The sequence below is a fragment of the Pelmatolapia mariae genome, linkage group LG6 (assembly GCF_036321145.2).
Source record: "Pelmatolapia mariae isolate MD_Pm_ZW linkage group LG6, Pm_UMD_F_2, whole genome shotgun sequence".
Taxonomy (NCBI): domain Eukaryota; kingdom Metazoa; phylum Chordata; class Actinopteri; order Cichliformes; family Cichlidae; genus Pelmatolapia; species Pelmatolapia mariae.
In genome coordinates, this window is record NC_086232.1 from 41,372,023 (window position 1) to 41,389,604 (window position 17,582).

General features: G+C 45.1%; 1 protein-coding gene across 26 annotated transcripts in view; it reads left to right on the forward strand.

Annotated features, from left to right (window-relative positions):
• The window catches only part of rims1b (regulating synaptic membrane exocytosis 1b), an 88,273-nt gene that overhangs the window by 25,739 nt on the left and 44,952 nt on the right, over positions 1-17,582 (forward strand). For 23 of the 26 annotated variants that reach the window (XM_063476981.1, XM_063476995.1, XM_063476992.1 and 20 more), the window contains exons 3-5: positions 1,271-1,291; positions 14,320-14,621; positions 15,072-15,997. In XM_063476981.1, the coding sequence (XP_063333051.1) occupies positions 1,271-1,291; positions 14,320-14,621; positions 15,072-15,997 (1,249 nt within the window). Of the gene's footprint in view, positions 1-1,270; positions 1,292-12,891; positions 13,227-14,319; positions 14,622-15,071; positions 15,998-17,582 lie in introns of those variants that run through there. The other 3 variants (XM_063476984.1, XM_063477005.1, XM_063477002.1) reach the window with 2 other exon arrangements.

Consider the following 17,582-nt stretch of genomic DNA (forward strand, 5'->3'; position numbering starts at 1 on the left):
CTCAAAGCCAGAGACCCTTTTGACAAAAGGACAAAGATCCATTCTCAGACGACTTGCCATACAGGGGCTCTGCAAAACTATAAAACAAAATAATTAGGGAGAAATTATCAGGAAACAAACATTTACTTGTTCATAAGCAGCTTAGTGTAATAATTAATTAATTCTGATTGACAGAGCTGTGTAGTGCTGCCCTGTGCCCTGCAGAAGGCATCACAGCGACACACAAACCACAAAGCGTAGCCTCTACGTGACGCTGGAACGCCTAGGCGTTAACTCTATTAGTTTAATGCGCAAAATATTTTGGATTTAAAGGACCTGAGATTGTTTGCGGTGTATAAATCCAGAAAATGGGTTAAAAGGGAAGATGTGTCCAAAAGACCAAAACAGTTCTCTGTGTTGCTTTTAGTGTAGGAGGCATGGCACATCCTGATCCTGTCGCAGGCCACGAGCAAGCATGTTGCATGCCGCCGCAGCCTAACGTGTCAGCAATCACATACATGTGCGTGCTGTTGTCTCCGCTGCCCTCAGACTCTGATTATGAAGTATGTGAAATAACTCTGCAGAATGTAACTAACAGATGTTTGCACCACATCCTCTTTCTCCTTTTTCTCCTCATTCATTTGACCTTCTCTTCTCACAATCTGTCCGCTCTTCCACGTCACAACTTCACCTCCTCTACTTCTCCGTTCATTTTATCATTTATTTCTCTCCTTTCCTACTCCGACCCACCCCTCCCTCACTTTTCTTGATTCTCCCTGCTACCTGGACTGCATGCCACAAAGGAGGACAAAGTGGTTAGCATCCTTTTTTCTTTTGTTTTTTTCTGTTTTCTCTATGTGCTGTGAATGTGACGTCTGTACTACTCGAAGGTAAAGGAAGGAAATGCTGGCTGCGTTTAGATCTGGAGCTGATTTCTATCCTGTGTGCTGATTTCTATCCTGGAAATATGATGCAAAACCAAATAAGTTCAGTTTCTTACACATTGGTGTCATCTGTCATTTAAAAAACAAGAAAACAGCAGTATCAGATGCAAGAGAGCAAGCTATTGGGTTGGAACGTAGCCAGTATTTGCACAAATCCACTTGTGGATTACTGACTTAACTGAACAAAGGGAGTCTCTGATAGTTCATATAGTTTGGTTATTTTTCTGAGCCTTTACTGTACCATCCAGGGTGGAGACACCTGGAACTGTTGTCTCCTCAGTGGTTACTCTCTCCGTATAAATCCTGACTAACTCTGTTTCCATTGTCTGTCTCCTCCCCCTGCAAAGTGTCTCATAGTGAAGGACAGGGTAAGACTTGCTGGACAATCCATGGATTTTGCTGCATGGGTCACAACTATTGTCCCCTCCTTCCACACACGGGTCTGTGCTCATTCGCAGTTTCAGAAGAGGATTTCAGACCCGCCATCGGTTTTAAGAGATCCTAGAGGAGCTGGCTGGTGTCCCCGTATTATCACTCTAATTCTGAGAATGAACGCAGACCCTGAAAAGTAACTGGCAGGCAGAGCGAGCATGAGCCATGACATAGGCTGTCTGCAGGGGCGTCTGAGCCATCCTGAGCCATCCTGACCCCTCTTCCTATGGCTGTAGGCATGGCTGTGCTGTGAAGGGGAGGAATAAATATTTAGATAAAACAAAAAGGGGGTCTGGGAGATTGGCATTTCAACTGGCATGCATATAAGAATGCGAGAAAGACCTTTTATCTGCATAATGAATGCACACTCATGCCTGTGCATGCTTTCCCTGCCTGTGTGTTTGAGACCAGACCAGCCTTGCCATGGGGAGACGGGAAGGGCCCAGGTATATTTATATATATATATATATGTGTATGTTCCAGTTTGTCCTCTTACCACTTCCTGTTAATGCTTTGTCACTGCAAAATGCTGCCAAAGTGTTGTTACTGCCGAGAAATTCAGAAAGTCAAAGCCAGTGAGTTTCAGTTTTTTGATGTTGCACCTTCCTCATATAGAATTGAAGAGGATTCATTGTTTTACAGTTTAAAGCCTGAATAGAAATCAAGAGAGGTGACCCCAACAGCTGCAGAAATAGGACTATAAATCATAAACCTTATGGCGCTTAAAAATGGCCAGTCTTCTCGAGCACCTCTGGGCTGTAGAAGTGCAGCAGAAACAGTCATCTGTCTGCAGGACATGATACACAATACCTATGACAATTATGTTTGTGATTACAGTCTGAAACTTGAAATAAAAAGGCAGGATGACTTAGTTTTAAACAGTCCCCAGGTTGATACGGAAACCACAGCGAGCTCTGCAGTGTGATAAGAAGCTGGTGTGTGTTTCATGGCCCTCTCTGTGAAGCTGCCCTGCTTTTGCTGGTGCTATAGCTTGTTAATGGCTGAGTGTTTGTTTATGTGTGTTTAATGTCAGCTCCAGATGGCTTCCAGAAACTGAACTAACTGCTGACAATCTGTCTGCTTTGTAGAGGCGCACTGCCTCCCAGTGGAGAACAGACAGGCTCCTAACACAGACACCTGACATCTTCCAGTGCCAATGAAAAATGCATTTCGAGCCACGTTAAGGCTTTTCCAAACTATTATATACACTCTTCATTGTTCGTTTTTCTCTTATCTGTTTGCAGCTGTTGTGTGCGTACATATTTGTAAGCATTCAGTGAGGTTGTGACCTGCGAGCTACTATTAACACATTCAAACTCCTACACACCGATACTACCAGTGCTAAATCTTTGTCTCTCAGTGCGTCGTGCTCACACTGCTTTTTACCAGAAGGGCGGAAGCACTGCATAATCTCCATCATGTTTCTCAGTATAGGCGACTAACCTGCTGCTCTCTCTGCACACTTCACTCCTCTCTTCTCATACACGACTCAATCTGCAGCCTGTATAACACGCACGCTTTCTCCCTGCTTTAATTGTCCCAGCTTATGCCTTTTCTCTTTTCCTGCTGATACACCGACACAAATCTGTCCACCCTTTTTTAGATATAAAACAGTTTATCAGGCGGGAAGGTTTGACAGCACATCCTGGATTTGAAAGCTGATGGCTATGTCCATCATGCACACTGTGCAGCTCTAATGACAGGACTTCCTTGACTGGATACGTCAGTGTCAACAATCTGAAGACGCGCCTTTTAATGCTTAAAGTGATTTGTTTCAGCTCCTATTATTATCATCCTCGCTGGAAAGTGAAGGCCCACGTAAACAATTCAAAGAGTTTTTTGGACACACTTTGTGTGGCTGTTTCTACTGCTGAGTTCAAAGAGTCCAACTGGGCAAGAAACAAGAGCAATCAGCAAGCAGTCAGATTTTAAACAAACCTCAGGGTTAAAAGAGGACCTCTTGTTCTTTTCCTATTTTCTGCTCCTATTAAACATGGTTGGGTTTCACGTAATGAGGTCGCTCCTCATAAATCAAGCACAGAGATATAAGATCTTCAACCAACAGAGAAATCGAGTTAACTTTGCAGGACTTTACTGTGAGAAAAATAGCAGATCAAACAGAGTTTAATCAGAAGAATGATGTGAAAATCAGATAAACGACTGACAGGAGCCAGAAAAAAGTAAACATTTTGCTACATTTCATATCCAAAATCTGAAATCAAAATCTCTCTCTCCTCTATGTTTGCTTAATTAAGATCTCAGAATGGCTCCAACATGAAACAGTTTTTTTCTACTCTTCCAGATGTGTGACATCAGCGATAGCAGGTCTCCTTATATGGTCATCTGAAGGGACCGGTGGGGTTGTGTATTAATGCTGTGCAGAACTTTGTAGATCCATTGTCTACATGTTGTAGTTGTGTTGTTTGTGTTGTTGTTGGACCCCTAACTTAGCCTGTGCTGTGGAGAAGACAAAATAAATGCACACAAAGAACTTCTTTAGTGAAGTGAAACCAACTGCCAACTGCAGCCATTACCTGTGCTTCCGGTGGGCTTTTTAGAGGATTTTTGGTTCTTATTTTGTTTTGTTGATTTTTTCCCCTCTCTTACATACGTATAGCATCATCGCCGTTAATGTCAGGCTCTGTGTTGATGGGGGTTTTTTCAAGGAAGGCACACAAGGACTTCTGTGTTGGCTACGTACCCATAATCTTTCCCTTTACTTAAACAAAGTTGTATATAAGCTGATTACAAATGCAGAACATTAGTTCAGCTGCGGCTGTGAGCACAGGAACCCGCTGGTTAAATCTTTAGTTTGCAAGATCCAACCAATCAGTAGAAAGTTGGCTTAAACTGGAACTGAAGGGCTGCACCCAGGCCAAGTATGAGACAAACAAGGATTGTTCTTAACTGTAAATCAAGCAAAGCTACTGCGGTAGAAGAATAAACATATGCACTGGAAATGAGGACAACAGGAATGCTTGGTGAGCACATGCAAGGTTTTTTGGTCACTCCAATAACAATGTCAGCCATAGAAAATATTCCCATTGTTACACTACTGGTTTGCATCACTGTCTTCTCTAATGCAATTATAAAATGCACTTTGTCCACAGACACTGCTGCGTCTAGTGTTTTGTGCACAAAACACTTTCATCTTTTTCATTTAAAATGTTGTCAAACTGGTGAGAAATGTATGTTGGATTTTTTTCCCAAACGTGCGTGAGAGGAAACGTGACCACATTGTGTAATTTTGCTTAATCTTATGTGGTTTTAAAAGCTCTTTTTAGCGTGGTGATGTAGAGCGTGGTGAGAAAGGCATTTCAAGATCGGAAGTGGAAAACTGGTGTGGATTTACAGCCACGCCACCTTTGCTTTTTCCTTCGTCTTCCTCACCACAGAGTGGGTCTGGCCTGCTTACAAACTTGATCTACAGCCTTATTAGTGGAAATGGAGCATTATGTCTTCGCCGGTCGTCTTTCTTCTCACCATTCACGATTTACCATTCCCTGTGAATGATGGCAGTTTACACTCAGCACCGCCTCATATGTCATCCTGTCGAGGCATGTGTTTGTGTTGAAGGCAGGGTCGCTGCGCACACTGAAAGCCCACTGCGTCTCCCCACTGATCTGCCATCCCCAAGGCTCCCATCTATTCTGCCCATTTAAGGAAAGCTGATGTTCGCGCAGTTCAGGCCTAAATGAATGCTGTTCTCGTCAAATGCTGCTGCCGCCGCCGCCGCCGGCCAAGCTGCTGCAGCGATGCACGCCTTTCCCGTTTTGTCAGCAGATGGACGTCCCAGACGCCGGGGGTGGGAAATGAAGAGGGTGGGGGTGGAGAAGTAGAGACATAAGAGTGACAGGTGTGCCGTGTCTTCATTTGTCAAGTCAGCCAGGTGTGTCAGCTAGGCGAGAAAGTGAGGAGAGATTAGAAAGAAAAAAAAAGAAAGAAAATGGAAAGAGAAAAGCCAAGAGAAAGGGAAAGAGGGGAAATTAAACCAACAGAAAGGAAAGACGAGAAAGGTGGAGGAAGTAAGAAAGATTTATTGATAAGAAATAAGGAATGGAAATTGGAAAGGAAAAGAAAAATGCAAAAGAAGAGGGGAGAAAGAGGAATGAGGGGAGAAACCAATGAGAGGAGAGAAGGGCTGAGGAATAATAGGAAAGAGGAAACAGAAGTCAAAGCTTTGAGAAGAGAGAGAAGGAAAAAGAAACAGAGGGCTGGGTGGAGGTATGAAGGGTAAAATACAAAAGACATTTGTAGAAAGAAAATAAGGAAAAAAATTGGGATACACATCAAGAAAAGGAAATATGAAAGGGGAGGATGAAAACAAAGAACAGGAACAAGGAAATCAGGAAAAGGGAATAAGAATGGAAATAAAAAGAGCAGAACCAATGAAGCCAAGAAAGGTTAGAATGGGAAAGAGATCAAATTCAATGAATAGCAAGGAAAGAAATCGAAAAAGAGAAACATGAGTGTTGTAAATAAGGAGGCAAAAGAAAGAAAGGATAAAACAAATGTGATGGAAAGCCGAACTAAAGGTTAAAAAAGGAAAGAAACAGAAGAAATGAATAGGAGAGATGAGTGCATGTTCACGTTCTTTTGAATGCGGCCGAAGCTTCAGTCAGGTTATTTGTCAGGTGACAATTTTATCTTTTTAATTTTTGTTGTTATTGCCTTTTAGCACTAAACACACACACACACGCACACACACACACACACACACACACAAATGTCTGGTTTGCTATCCTCGTGGGGACATCCCATTGACATAATGCTTTCCCTAGCCCCTTACCCTAACCCTAACCATTAAAAATGAATGCCTAACCCTAACCCTTACCCTAAACCTAACCATAACCTAATTGTAACCCTGACAGTAAAACCGCATTTTGAGTGTGAAAATTGCTTTCAACCCCGAGGGGACCTGGATTTTGGTCCCCACGGTGCAGAAAGTCCCCACCAGGATAGTAAAAGTCAGATTTTGGTCCCCACCAGGATAGTACGAACCCGTACACACGCGCACACACACACACACACACACACACACACGCACACACACACACACACACACTGCTTTGTAGCCCTTTCCCTCACTGGCTTGTCTGTGTGATTTGGTTACCATGGAGAAGCACATTTTTAGGCAGAAGGAGGTTGACATTATTGCACGACAGAAACAACAACACTGCCTACACACGCACACACACACACAAACACATACACACGCACACACACACCTCGCCTACAGGCAGTCGCCCACGCCACACTCTTCCAGGCATGAAGGTTTGAGAAGCGTCCTACATACAAGTCCTGTAATGCACATCTGCACAGACACGTCCTCGCTCCGCGGCATCCAGTCAAGCTGCGACATGAACCCGTGGTGACACCCGAGTGGGCTGCGTATGGACGGAGAGAGCTGATTGGAGGGTCTCACATCATGCTGTGTCTCTCTCACCCATACTCATTATCGGGTGTATGTATATATCTATGCAATGACACACCAGAATATACACACTGACACACTAATTTCCCTTACGACATGCTTCAGGCTATCTAGGAACACAGAGTGCAATCACTCCAGTAAAGGATTAAATGTATTACATCCCTTTGTGTGTGTTTGTGTGTGTGTTTGTTTGTGCGTGTGTTCCTATAAATTCTTTATTGTTTACTACCCTCCCCCATCCATGGTGCAAGGTTTGAAGCATATACAGAGGTGTGCTTTGATAAATGTCTCTCTCTGGATCCAGAGCACACTGACACACGTCTTCTGTATGATGATCTAATTTCAGGATAAAGCTTGGGGATAAAAGTGGCAACAACTTGCAAAGCAACGCACACTGCAGATGGTGCTGAATGAAGCTCAATATAAGTGCTGAAAATGCTCTGTCCTGTAGTGGGGCTGGGTGGTATCTATTTTTTTTAATGCCTTCATGATTTACTGAAATTTTACTGTGGTATGCATTAGGTTATAAAATAATAATGTGTTTCAAAAAAGAAAAATGAAATAAAAAATAAAAGCAAGACTGTATATCTCCACTGAGGATAAAAAGCCAACTTTCTCCACAACAGGATGAACTGAGTCTCTGGATCCAGGGACATTTATATCTGTGTTTGTCGTTTGTGATGTTAACAGTAACAGTTTTTGCTGTGTCTGACTTTACAATGATGTTTGTGGCTTTTTGCGCTTAGCAGTCATGATGTAGAGTGAATGGAGGAAGAGGAAGGGGCTGAGAACACAGCCGTGTAGTGCATCCATCTGAATGTTAGTCGACTCTTATGAGCTGGAGAAGGCCTAGCCCATTATTGTAAGGGCAGTCCTGGTGTGCATTACTGATGTAGAAGCTCCAACTGTCAAGGGAGACAGAATGATGGAGGCAGGATGTGAGAGCCATGATAGGGGGTCCAATAAAAGCCTATATTCTGTCTTCACCTGTTTGACTGTCTAGCGTGCATGTTGAAGTCTTTAGGTGATCGGATGTCAAGGCTGGGGTCTGTGCACAGAGACCTTGTCATGGATCATCCTGTCAAGGGGGGTCTGAGGCCAGTACATGGGAGTGGACCCAAATGCAGACACCAAACAGAACAGCGATAAGATATTAGTAAACTTTACTGCGAACACAGAGATTAGAAATGACACGACGAGGGTACATACTGCAGAGTCTCTGACATGGAGGCACTGGAAAAGAGGGCGTCTGTAGTTCTGAGAATGAGGAGTTAATGCAAGGAGGAGAGAGGAATATTGATTCTGCAGGCTTACTTACAGGTGGATGTCGTGAGGCTCTGGGTAAGGCAACCAAGTGAGTGTCCGAGAACTTTAGTTTAGCTGCCTCAGGAATGAGGACACATTCAATCTCTTATATTTACTGATGCAACGTGGAGCAAGTTTGGGAAAGTGATTTCAGAGGAATATCTTTAGCGGTGAGCCATACCTTTTGTTTTGGCTCATACCTGGGAGCAGGCATGAGATCTTAATCGTTCTGTGTAGCGGCACTGACGATCCTCCCTGGTTCAAGTGCAGATGCGTTGGACTTGGACCAGAGTAAACCGCGAGGTCAGTCTCGACTTCTGGGAACAGGAGAGGTCAGTAACCTAGGGAGGATTCAAAGGGCAAGAGACCAGTTGCAGATGAGGTAAGTGAATTATGTGCGTACTCTACTCAAGGAAGATGTGAAGACCAGGTTGCTGGGTTTTGTGTGGTGATGCAGCAGAGAGCTGATTCCAGAGTCTCTCGGTTTGGCCATTGGACTGAGGATGATATTTGGAAAATGGAGGCTGACCATGGCAGTGCAGAGCAGAAGGCTTTCCAAACCTGTGAAGTAAAGCGAGGCCCTCTATCAGAGACAATCTTCATAGGAATGCTGTGTAGTCTAAAAAACATGATCAACAGGAAGCTTGGCAGTCTCTTAGGCAAAAGGCAGTTTATCTAGAGCAATCGTAATGAGCTGATTTGGAAAATCTGTCTATTATGGAACGAATAACGGTTTTCCAGGAGGATGCAGGTAAACTGGTGACAAAATCTAGTAGAATGGATGACCATGATCTGTGAGGGGGTATCAGTGGTTGGAGCAAGCATAACAATCATTGTCTTCATGCATGCTCAGTCATCCAGGTAAGGAAATCCCAAAAGGTTGATTCTGTTCATCTGGACGTAGCGTTTTCAGTGGGAGAAACGTTTCGTCACTCAACCAAGTGACTTCTTCAGTCTCAGCTGACTGCAGGTTTCTCCAACAGGGGGAACTGGCAGGACAAGGCATCAGGCTTCATATTCCTGGAACCTGGACAATATGAGACTGAGAAGTTAAAGTGACCAAAGAGCAGAGACTAACGGGCTTGGCAGATGTTGAGTCTTTTAGCAGTTCTTAGATAGGTTACATTTTTGTGGTCTGTCCAAACAGTGAAAGGTTGCTCAGTTCCTTCAAGCAGGTCCTGCCATTCTTCTAGGGCCAATTGACTGCTAACAGCTCCTGGTCACCCACATTATAATTTCACATCGTAGGAGTAAGGCAATGCAAGAAGGCACAGGGTTGGAGCTTACCTTGGGGCCCCGAATGTTGACAGTATGACCCCCAACTCTAGAATCTGATCTACCGCTTTACTGAATGGCTGTGAGGTGTCAGGGTAGACTGAAATGGGCGCAAAGGTGAACAACTGTTTTAGCTTAACAAAAGGTGGAGGTGAGGTGAGTTAGCGGTGCGGCTACCTGGCTGTAATTCAGAATGAAATGTTGGTAGAAATTGGGAATACCAAGGAACCAAGGCGAGGTGTGGAGACTCTTCAAGGAGACCAGCGTCCAGGTAATTGAGCTGCAGGAGAGTGAAGCGGGGACTTGACAAGGAAATTGGAGACACAAGGAAATTACAGAGCATGAACACAAAAACAAGAAACAATGAGGCCTGGTTACCACCATGAGGTAGCTGACGAACTGGCCGGAGAATAGATGGCTGCGCTGGTCTTAAATATAGCCTCGCTGGTGAGTAGGGCAGGTGAGGAACCAGGGCTGCGCCCAGACAAACAGGACGGCAATGTGAAAATACCAGATCCACTCATTCGGATCCTGACACATCCATGGCTTTTGGTTTTTATTTTTTTAAGATGGACGGACATCGTTTTTGCATTTTTTGATGAAGTCACTGATGTTTCTATTCAGAGACCTAAACATCTACCAGAACAGTCCTTCAGGTTGGCATCGGATTTTTTAGAAACCATCAGTTGTTTTGTTTAACTTTTGTTCAAAACTTCTAACACAGTGAAGTGATCCAGCTCCCCAGACGGGGACAATCTTACCAGGCATGTGCCGAGTAAGTTTAAGCACTTCAGCTCATTTCTGGTTGAAGAAAGTAAAGATTACAGTTGGCGCCTTACCAAAAAAAGCTGGGATGTAGGTGATCTGAAGAAAGGTTGCCACAGTGCCATCTGTGATCTGTGACGACCATGGAGAGGACATCGACAGCCTTACTACATGCATTACGGACTATATTAATTTCTGTGTGGATAACACCGTACCTACCAGGACTGTACGGTGTTTCTCCAACAACAAACCTTGGATTACCCCGGAAATTAAAGCTGTCCTTAAGCAGAAGAGGAGGGCCTTCAAATCCAAAGACAAAGAGGAGTTGAAAAGGGTGCAGAGAGAGTTGAGGGGACTGATAAGGAATGGGAAGGACAGCTACAGGCAGAAGATGGAGAACCAGCTTCAGCAAAATAACGTTGGTGAAGTCTGGAGAGGCCTCAGAACCATCTCGGGCCACAAACATCAGAACTCTCTGCCTGGGAGGGATGTGAGGTGGGCAAATGAACTGAATCATTTCTTCAACAGATTTGATTCAGCCATGAGGCAGTCTCCAACATCGGCTGCAGACTCAACCACCCCCACTGCTGCTGTTCCACCTCTGACACCTCAGACACTTCACACCTCTTCTATTCACCCTGCTCACTCCTCCCCACCCCCAACAACAGCATCCAATACACACTCAACACAAGGCTCCAGCCTGTCTCTCTCAACCACCCAGGTTAGGAGGGAACTGAGGAGGATTAATGGCAAGAAGGCAGCGGGTCCAGATGGCATCAGCTCGAGGGTCGTCAGGTCCTGCGCGGACCAACTGTGTGGTGTGATGGAGCACCTCTTCAACCTGAGCCTGAGGCTGGGAAGAGTCCCACAGCTCTGGAAAACCTCCTGTGTTGTACCAGTGCCAAAGACTTCACGCCCCAAGGACCTCAACAGCTACAGGCCGGTGGCTCTGACATCCCACCTGATGAAGACCCTGGAGCGGCTGGTCCTGGCTCAGCTTCGGCGCCTTGTGAGCTCATCACTGGACCCACTTCAGTTTGCCTACCAGCCTGGCATTGGAGCGGATGATGTCGTCATTCACCTCCTACATCGCTCCCTCGCTCACCTGGAGACCGCTGGGAGCACTGTGAGAATCATGTTCTTTGATTTCTCCAGTGCCTTCAGCACTATTCTTCCCTCGGTTCTGAAGGACAAGCTGGAGAACTCAGGAGTGGACCATCACCTCACTACCTGGATTTTGGACTACCTCACCGACTGACCACAGTATGTGAGGACTCAGGGCTGTGTGTCGGACAGGGTCGTCTGCAGTACAGGGGCCCCACAGGGAACGGTTCTGGCTCCGTTCCTCTTCACCATCTACACTGCAGACTTCTCCCACAACTCCACCCAGTGCTTCCTGCAGAAGTTCTCTGATGACTCTGCTATAGTCGGCCTCATCACTGATGGGGACGACAAGGAGTACAGAGGACTGACTCAGGACTTTGTGGACTGGTGCCAGCTGAACTACCTCCAGATCAATGCCAGTAAAACCAAGGAGCTGATGGTAGACTTCCGCAGGCACAAACATCCTCCACTGCAACCACTGAACATCCAAGGTATGGACATTGAGACTGTGGACAGCTACAGGTACCTTGGTGTTCATCTGAACAACAAACTGGACTGGACTCATAACTCAGACGCCCTCTACAGGAAAGGGCAGAGCAGACTGTACCTGCTGCGGAGACTCAGGTCGTTTGGAGTGGAGGGCCCACTCCTGAAGACCTTCTATGACTCTGTGGTGGCCTCAGCCATCTTTTATGGTGTGGTCTGCTGGGGTGGCAGCATCTCTGCTGGGGACAGGAAGAGACTGAACAGGCTGATCCGAAGGGCCAGCTCTGTTCTAGGATGCCCTCTGGACCCAGTGGAGGTTGTGAGTGACAGGAGAATGGTGGCTAAGCTGTCATCCCTGCTGGACAACATCTCCCACCCCATGCAGGAGACTGTGACAGCACTGAGCAGCTCCTTCAGTGGGAGACTGCGGCACCCACGGTGTGGGACGGAGAGATTTCGCAGGTCTTTCCTCCCCACTGCTGTCAGACTCCACAACAAAGACTTTGACTGATCATACACACACATCCACAAATGTGCAATAACACAAATGTGCAATAATCTTTCTGGCACCGTTGTATTTTTCACTCAGTTGTATATAGCATTTGTATTCTATTTTTATCCTATTGTCTATTTTATTCTATTTTATTCTACTGTATATAGCATTCTATTTTTATTCTATTCTGTACAGTTGTATACTGTATTTATTCTTATTTTATTTTATTCTAATTGTCCTTCATAACCTTTGCACTGTCCACTTCCTGCTGTGACAAAACAAATTTCCCACGTGTGGGACTAATAAAGGTCATCTTATCTTATCTTATCTTATCTTATCTTATCTTATCTTATCACAATTAAAAGTTGGTTTAACATTTGGTATCAAAATAATAAGATTTGGCCATTTGGCAGATGTTTGTTGGGTTAAATGTTACATCACATCATGCACATTAAGGAGGGGAGGCATGGTGCACTATAGGTTAAAAGCTATGAATTGTGAGCTGGCATTGTCAGCTGATGATGAGTTGTATAAGGGTGAAGGGATTACTGGCCACTGCTAATCTGATGCCCCTCCGCTGAGGTGGAGAAAGACACAGAGAGAAAGAGACTGTAGTGTGTTGCTGGGCGGCTGCCCGACAGCTGTGGGCCGTGCGGGCAGCTGATTTACTTTAGATTAGTCTGGACATGCGCCAACTAGGATTCAATCAGGCCATGATGAATGTGCTTTGGCTCACTGAGAGCTAACTGCTAAACTAACTGCTAACAGCGCACCTCACTGCCTGTCAAGGAGGGGTAACATTTTGGGGCTTTCCAAAGGTCCCAGAGGTGTTTTGTTTTCACTTTGTGCCAAGGCTCTGCGACGTAATACAAAGGACCACTGTGTTTCCTCTCTGTGGTGGCTTTATTCTGCGCAAAATAAACCGGCGGGATTATAAATACGGAGGGAGATAAATCCTGTTTTTTTCGTGCTGTTGAAGTGAGGTGATATTCTGTAGCCATGGCTACATGTGAGTATTTGATGTTGTCTGTGGGTTTGATTTAGACGATAAAGACTGGGCTTTAATCATTTTTATCTTAAATCGGTGTAATCGTCACTCTTAATTTGTAGCTGGTTTTAACAGTTGTAAGAATGATGGCCTAATGGAGCAAAAATGTTTGAACTTTCATGTGACACAGTTAGAAATCACAGTTCTACGTGCTCTGTATCTATATTATTGTCTGGCCTTATAACTCCTATATTAGATCTTTTGTTATATCATCTTCTTCAATCCAGAAAAATATACATCTTAATAAAGAAGAACGCTGCAGCTCATGAAGGTGTAACAGTTCTGTAGATGAAATCATGATGTCCACGTGGAGCCGCTGAAGCCTGCTAGTCTGTTTTTTGTTGTTGTTTGTTTTGTTTTCCTTTCAGTTCTTGCTTTTAAATTAATCAGCAAACTGAGGTATGCTCCTAAATTCAAATCATAAAAATATTATCGATAAAATAAGAGCTGTTTTAGAGGAAAGCATGATCTCTTACAGGACCCCTCTGACCACAGCCTCCAACAAGCTGTGTTCACAGAAAATAGATCAAACAGCAGAGTTTATCACATCATGGTGCTCTTTAATATTTTATTTGTTTTTGCAAAGGATGGAAAGAAGCAAGTATGGGACTGGCATTTTTTTCATTTTTTATATTAGAGTTGGGTGTTTGTTGATACACAAGCAAGACTCTTAATGTCTATGAAAAACTGATTCTGCTCCAGTAAAGTTATGGTGCTAAGCTAAAAGCACATTAAAGTTCACCTGCATTGTACAGATGTTTTAATGCTGCAGATTTGGCCTCCTGACATCAAGCAGGTCACCCACAACCCATCTGGAGTTAGGGGTAGGGTTTGGATAAAGTTAGAATCCACCTATTTTTATGGAATTATGGAAAGTTAGATGCTAAGAAAGTTTCTGAAAATGTACCTTTTAAGCATGTTGCTCCTCCACCAAACTAAAAAAAACAAAAACAATCCAGTGCTAAGCCCAGATGTGTTGCTGGTGACCTGGTGGATGTTCAGAGGTGACTTGAAATGAGTTTGCCAAAATCTTCTTTCCTTTCGACCTTTCCAGGTAATGTGGGTATGCAACCAGTGCCGTAAGCAACAGGAGATTCTCACCAAATCAGGAGAATGGTTTTCGGGGTCAGGGGTGCGGCCCGGGAGCCTGGGCACCTCTTTAAACAATCCAGCCACGGGAGGTGAGGCCCAACGGGACAGGAAGCTACTCCGCTCCAGGTCCCAAGCCCCACCGTCCAGCACCAACGCCAACACAGGGCCACCAGACGGGACACATCCGCCCAGCGGTGTCACTGCTCCCAAGGGTGCTGACACCATGCCTGGCTCTCGCTCTCAAAGTGAACCCCCAAGAGAAAAGTGAGATTCCTCTTTATTTACAACCTTTGCCTCTTTTCATTTTTAACATAGGAATTGGTGAAAGCTAGCAGTACTGCAGGGTTCAGTTTTCATGGTATATTAATTTGCTGAAGCCCTTGTTTTGTTTTTTAATCCGCTATGTAGCTCTGAGTCTGCTGTAGCTTAACCAGAGAAGAAGGTAGGTCACAGGCAGGTCTTGAGAGGTCTTTGACTCAATCCCTTTGTTTTAATTCTTTTGGTGTGTTAGGTAAGAATTCATAGCTGTCTCATCCTGGTTAGTAGTTTTTTAATCTGTTGATAGCCCTTCGTGACTGAACTAAGAAGATTTTGAAAATAAAAAAAGAAAGAATATATAAAAAGCACAAAATATTTCTGTCAAAAAGCATGCAAACAATGCTCCTGTGTTTGTATTTGCTTTTATAAAATAACCTAATTTCTTTTCTCATTTAGGAAAAGGCCAGTTTCTTTCCATGAGCAAAACGGTAAGGGAGGCATGGGACGTGGTTCTGCCCGGAGACCAGCAGACAAGTTGCATTCACAGTCATCTCTGGACGAGCGGGTGGGTCCCGGAGACAGAGGAGAGAGAAGGTTAGGAGATGGAAGGCGGCTGGAAAAGATCCACTCTCAGGACTACGAGGACGGGGATGAAAACCTGGGTCGTTCAGAAACACACCGCAGGCGTCCAGAGGATGAGGAGAAGAGGGAACGGCAGCGGCGTGAGGAGGAGTTCCAGAACCGCTATCGCAGTGACCCCAACTTGGCAAGATACCCAGTCAAACCACAGAAGGAGGAGCAGGAGATGCGCATGCACGCCAAGGTGTCGAAGGTGCGGCATGAGCGACGACACAGTGATCTTGCAATAAATGAGGTCGGACTGGGGCCTGGTGAAGGGGGTGGGGGAGGTGGGGGTGGAGGCAGCACAGCAGAGGTGCCGGAAAACCGTCTTGCCAGGAGGGGTGGAGGTGGGGAAGGAGACCGCAAGGCCCTCATGGAGAATCATAGGGCCTACTCTGCAGATAGGACCGTGGGGGTTGTAGGTGGGGCTCCCCCTGCCAGTGGAGGGGGAAGATCAGGGTCCCAACTCGGGGGACCTGTGCCTTCAGACTGGGGTCCAAACAACAGTCGCCTGGAGCATGGACCCCAAGACGGAACGCGGACATCAAGGGAGAAGGGTGGGGTGGATAACCTGCTGAGGAAGGACTCTCAGGGCTCGGACCAGTCGGAGTCTTTGCGGCCACCCCCTCCACAGTCATACAAGGGCAAGCGCGGAGTCAACAAGAGGCAGATGTCCATCAGCAGCTCAGAGGAGGAGGGCGGCTCCACGCCCGAGTACACCAGCTGTGAGGACGTGGACATGGAAAGTGTCAGCGAGAAAGGTCAGTCAGACAGATGTGCTTACTAAGCTGAATCTCTCTAAATGTACATACCTTACACCGTTAGCCACCATCCATTTCCGTACATTAGAAACTTTTCCTTACTTGTTGAGGCTTCTTTTTCACTCACGAGTCTTCTCATTATATTTTGCTAATGAGCTCTGGCTGGTCTCATCTAGACCACACGTTCATACTTTGTTTCCTCATGTAATCCTCATTCTGTGTAAATGAAACACACGGGACTTTAATGTGGTCTCTCCTGTATTCTCATCATTGTCAAGAACCATGCCGACACTGTGCGCCCGGCGTGCTCTGAGCAAGATTAGAGTCACAGCAGATCTGATGACTAATTGAAATCTGATCTGCTGCTAATACTCTGGGGGACAGACAGATCAATAGACCGGACAAGAGATCTGCCACAGTTTTTAACCACTGTTGATCAGATATAAGGTAAAATAAGAACATAATCCCACACTTCATGGATATATTTTCCACCGCATTCTGCATTGGTAGTGGAATTACAAACAGAAAAGCCAGATATATTTTGACCCCCAAGATTACTCTAAAACCAACACTTTCTAGTTTTGGACTGTGAAACTATATGATAAGCGATAGGATAAAGTGCCCACCCAGCATGCAGTGCATTACTATCCCTGTGTGTCATCTACACCTCTGTGCTGTGGCTAAACCCTGCTGCTCTCAGGACAGCTCTCATTTATTTGGAGAGTCCCTGTGATTTAGGCCAGCAGATTTGTGGAATTAGGTCAGTGGCTCGCTGGCTATGTAATGCTTTGCTAACAGCCAGCTGCAACAGCCAACCATGTACCACCGGCTAAATTCAAGCCTGGTTGTAGTTGCATGCTACACGATTTCCGCTATCTTCTTGGCACTTATGGATTTCCCCGCACTAACAGAAATCAAGGGCTGTGCTAAAATAACCCACGCAAGAGTGTTTGGGTTCAGGAGAAGGAGTTACTGCATCAGCTTATCTCTCACTGGTCAGTCCCAGAAGGATGCTGTTCCAGATGTTTTAATCCAGCTTACTATAACTCAGGGACTGGTAATGGGTAGATGGTGTGGATTGGGATTATTAGCTGTTTTAAACACTCTTTAGCTAGCTGGGCCTCAAAACAGGATGTATCCTTTTACTCTCATCATCTCTGGCAATAAGAAAAAGTCACAGGATAATATGTAGCATGCGTTGTGCAATAGAAGGCATTGCATTGTCAGATTAATGCTGGTGTCATCTTAAATTAGACATGGCCAGAGATCTTTTTGGTTTAAGAAATTAGGTGTCATTACATGGATCTGAGATGTAACTAAAAAGTTCTACAGACTGTATCAAATCCCACCAATCAGCACTCATCTTGAAGCTCCTCTTGAAGGCACTTATTGGTCAGCTATTTAGAAGCATTATCACGGAAGCACGAAGGCTCTGCTTCCAAGACATAGATTAACCCCTGTGCGTAAACTTTTTTCAGTGGAGGTCTCCTTTGAATTTTTTTCTAAATTTCACATGACTGGAATCACCAGTCATTTCGATAAAACCGACACGCTCCCAGTCCAGGGCTCTTTCAGTGGAACGTTT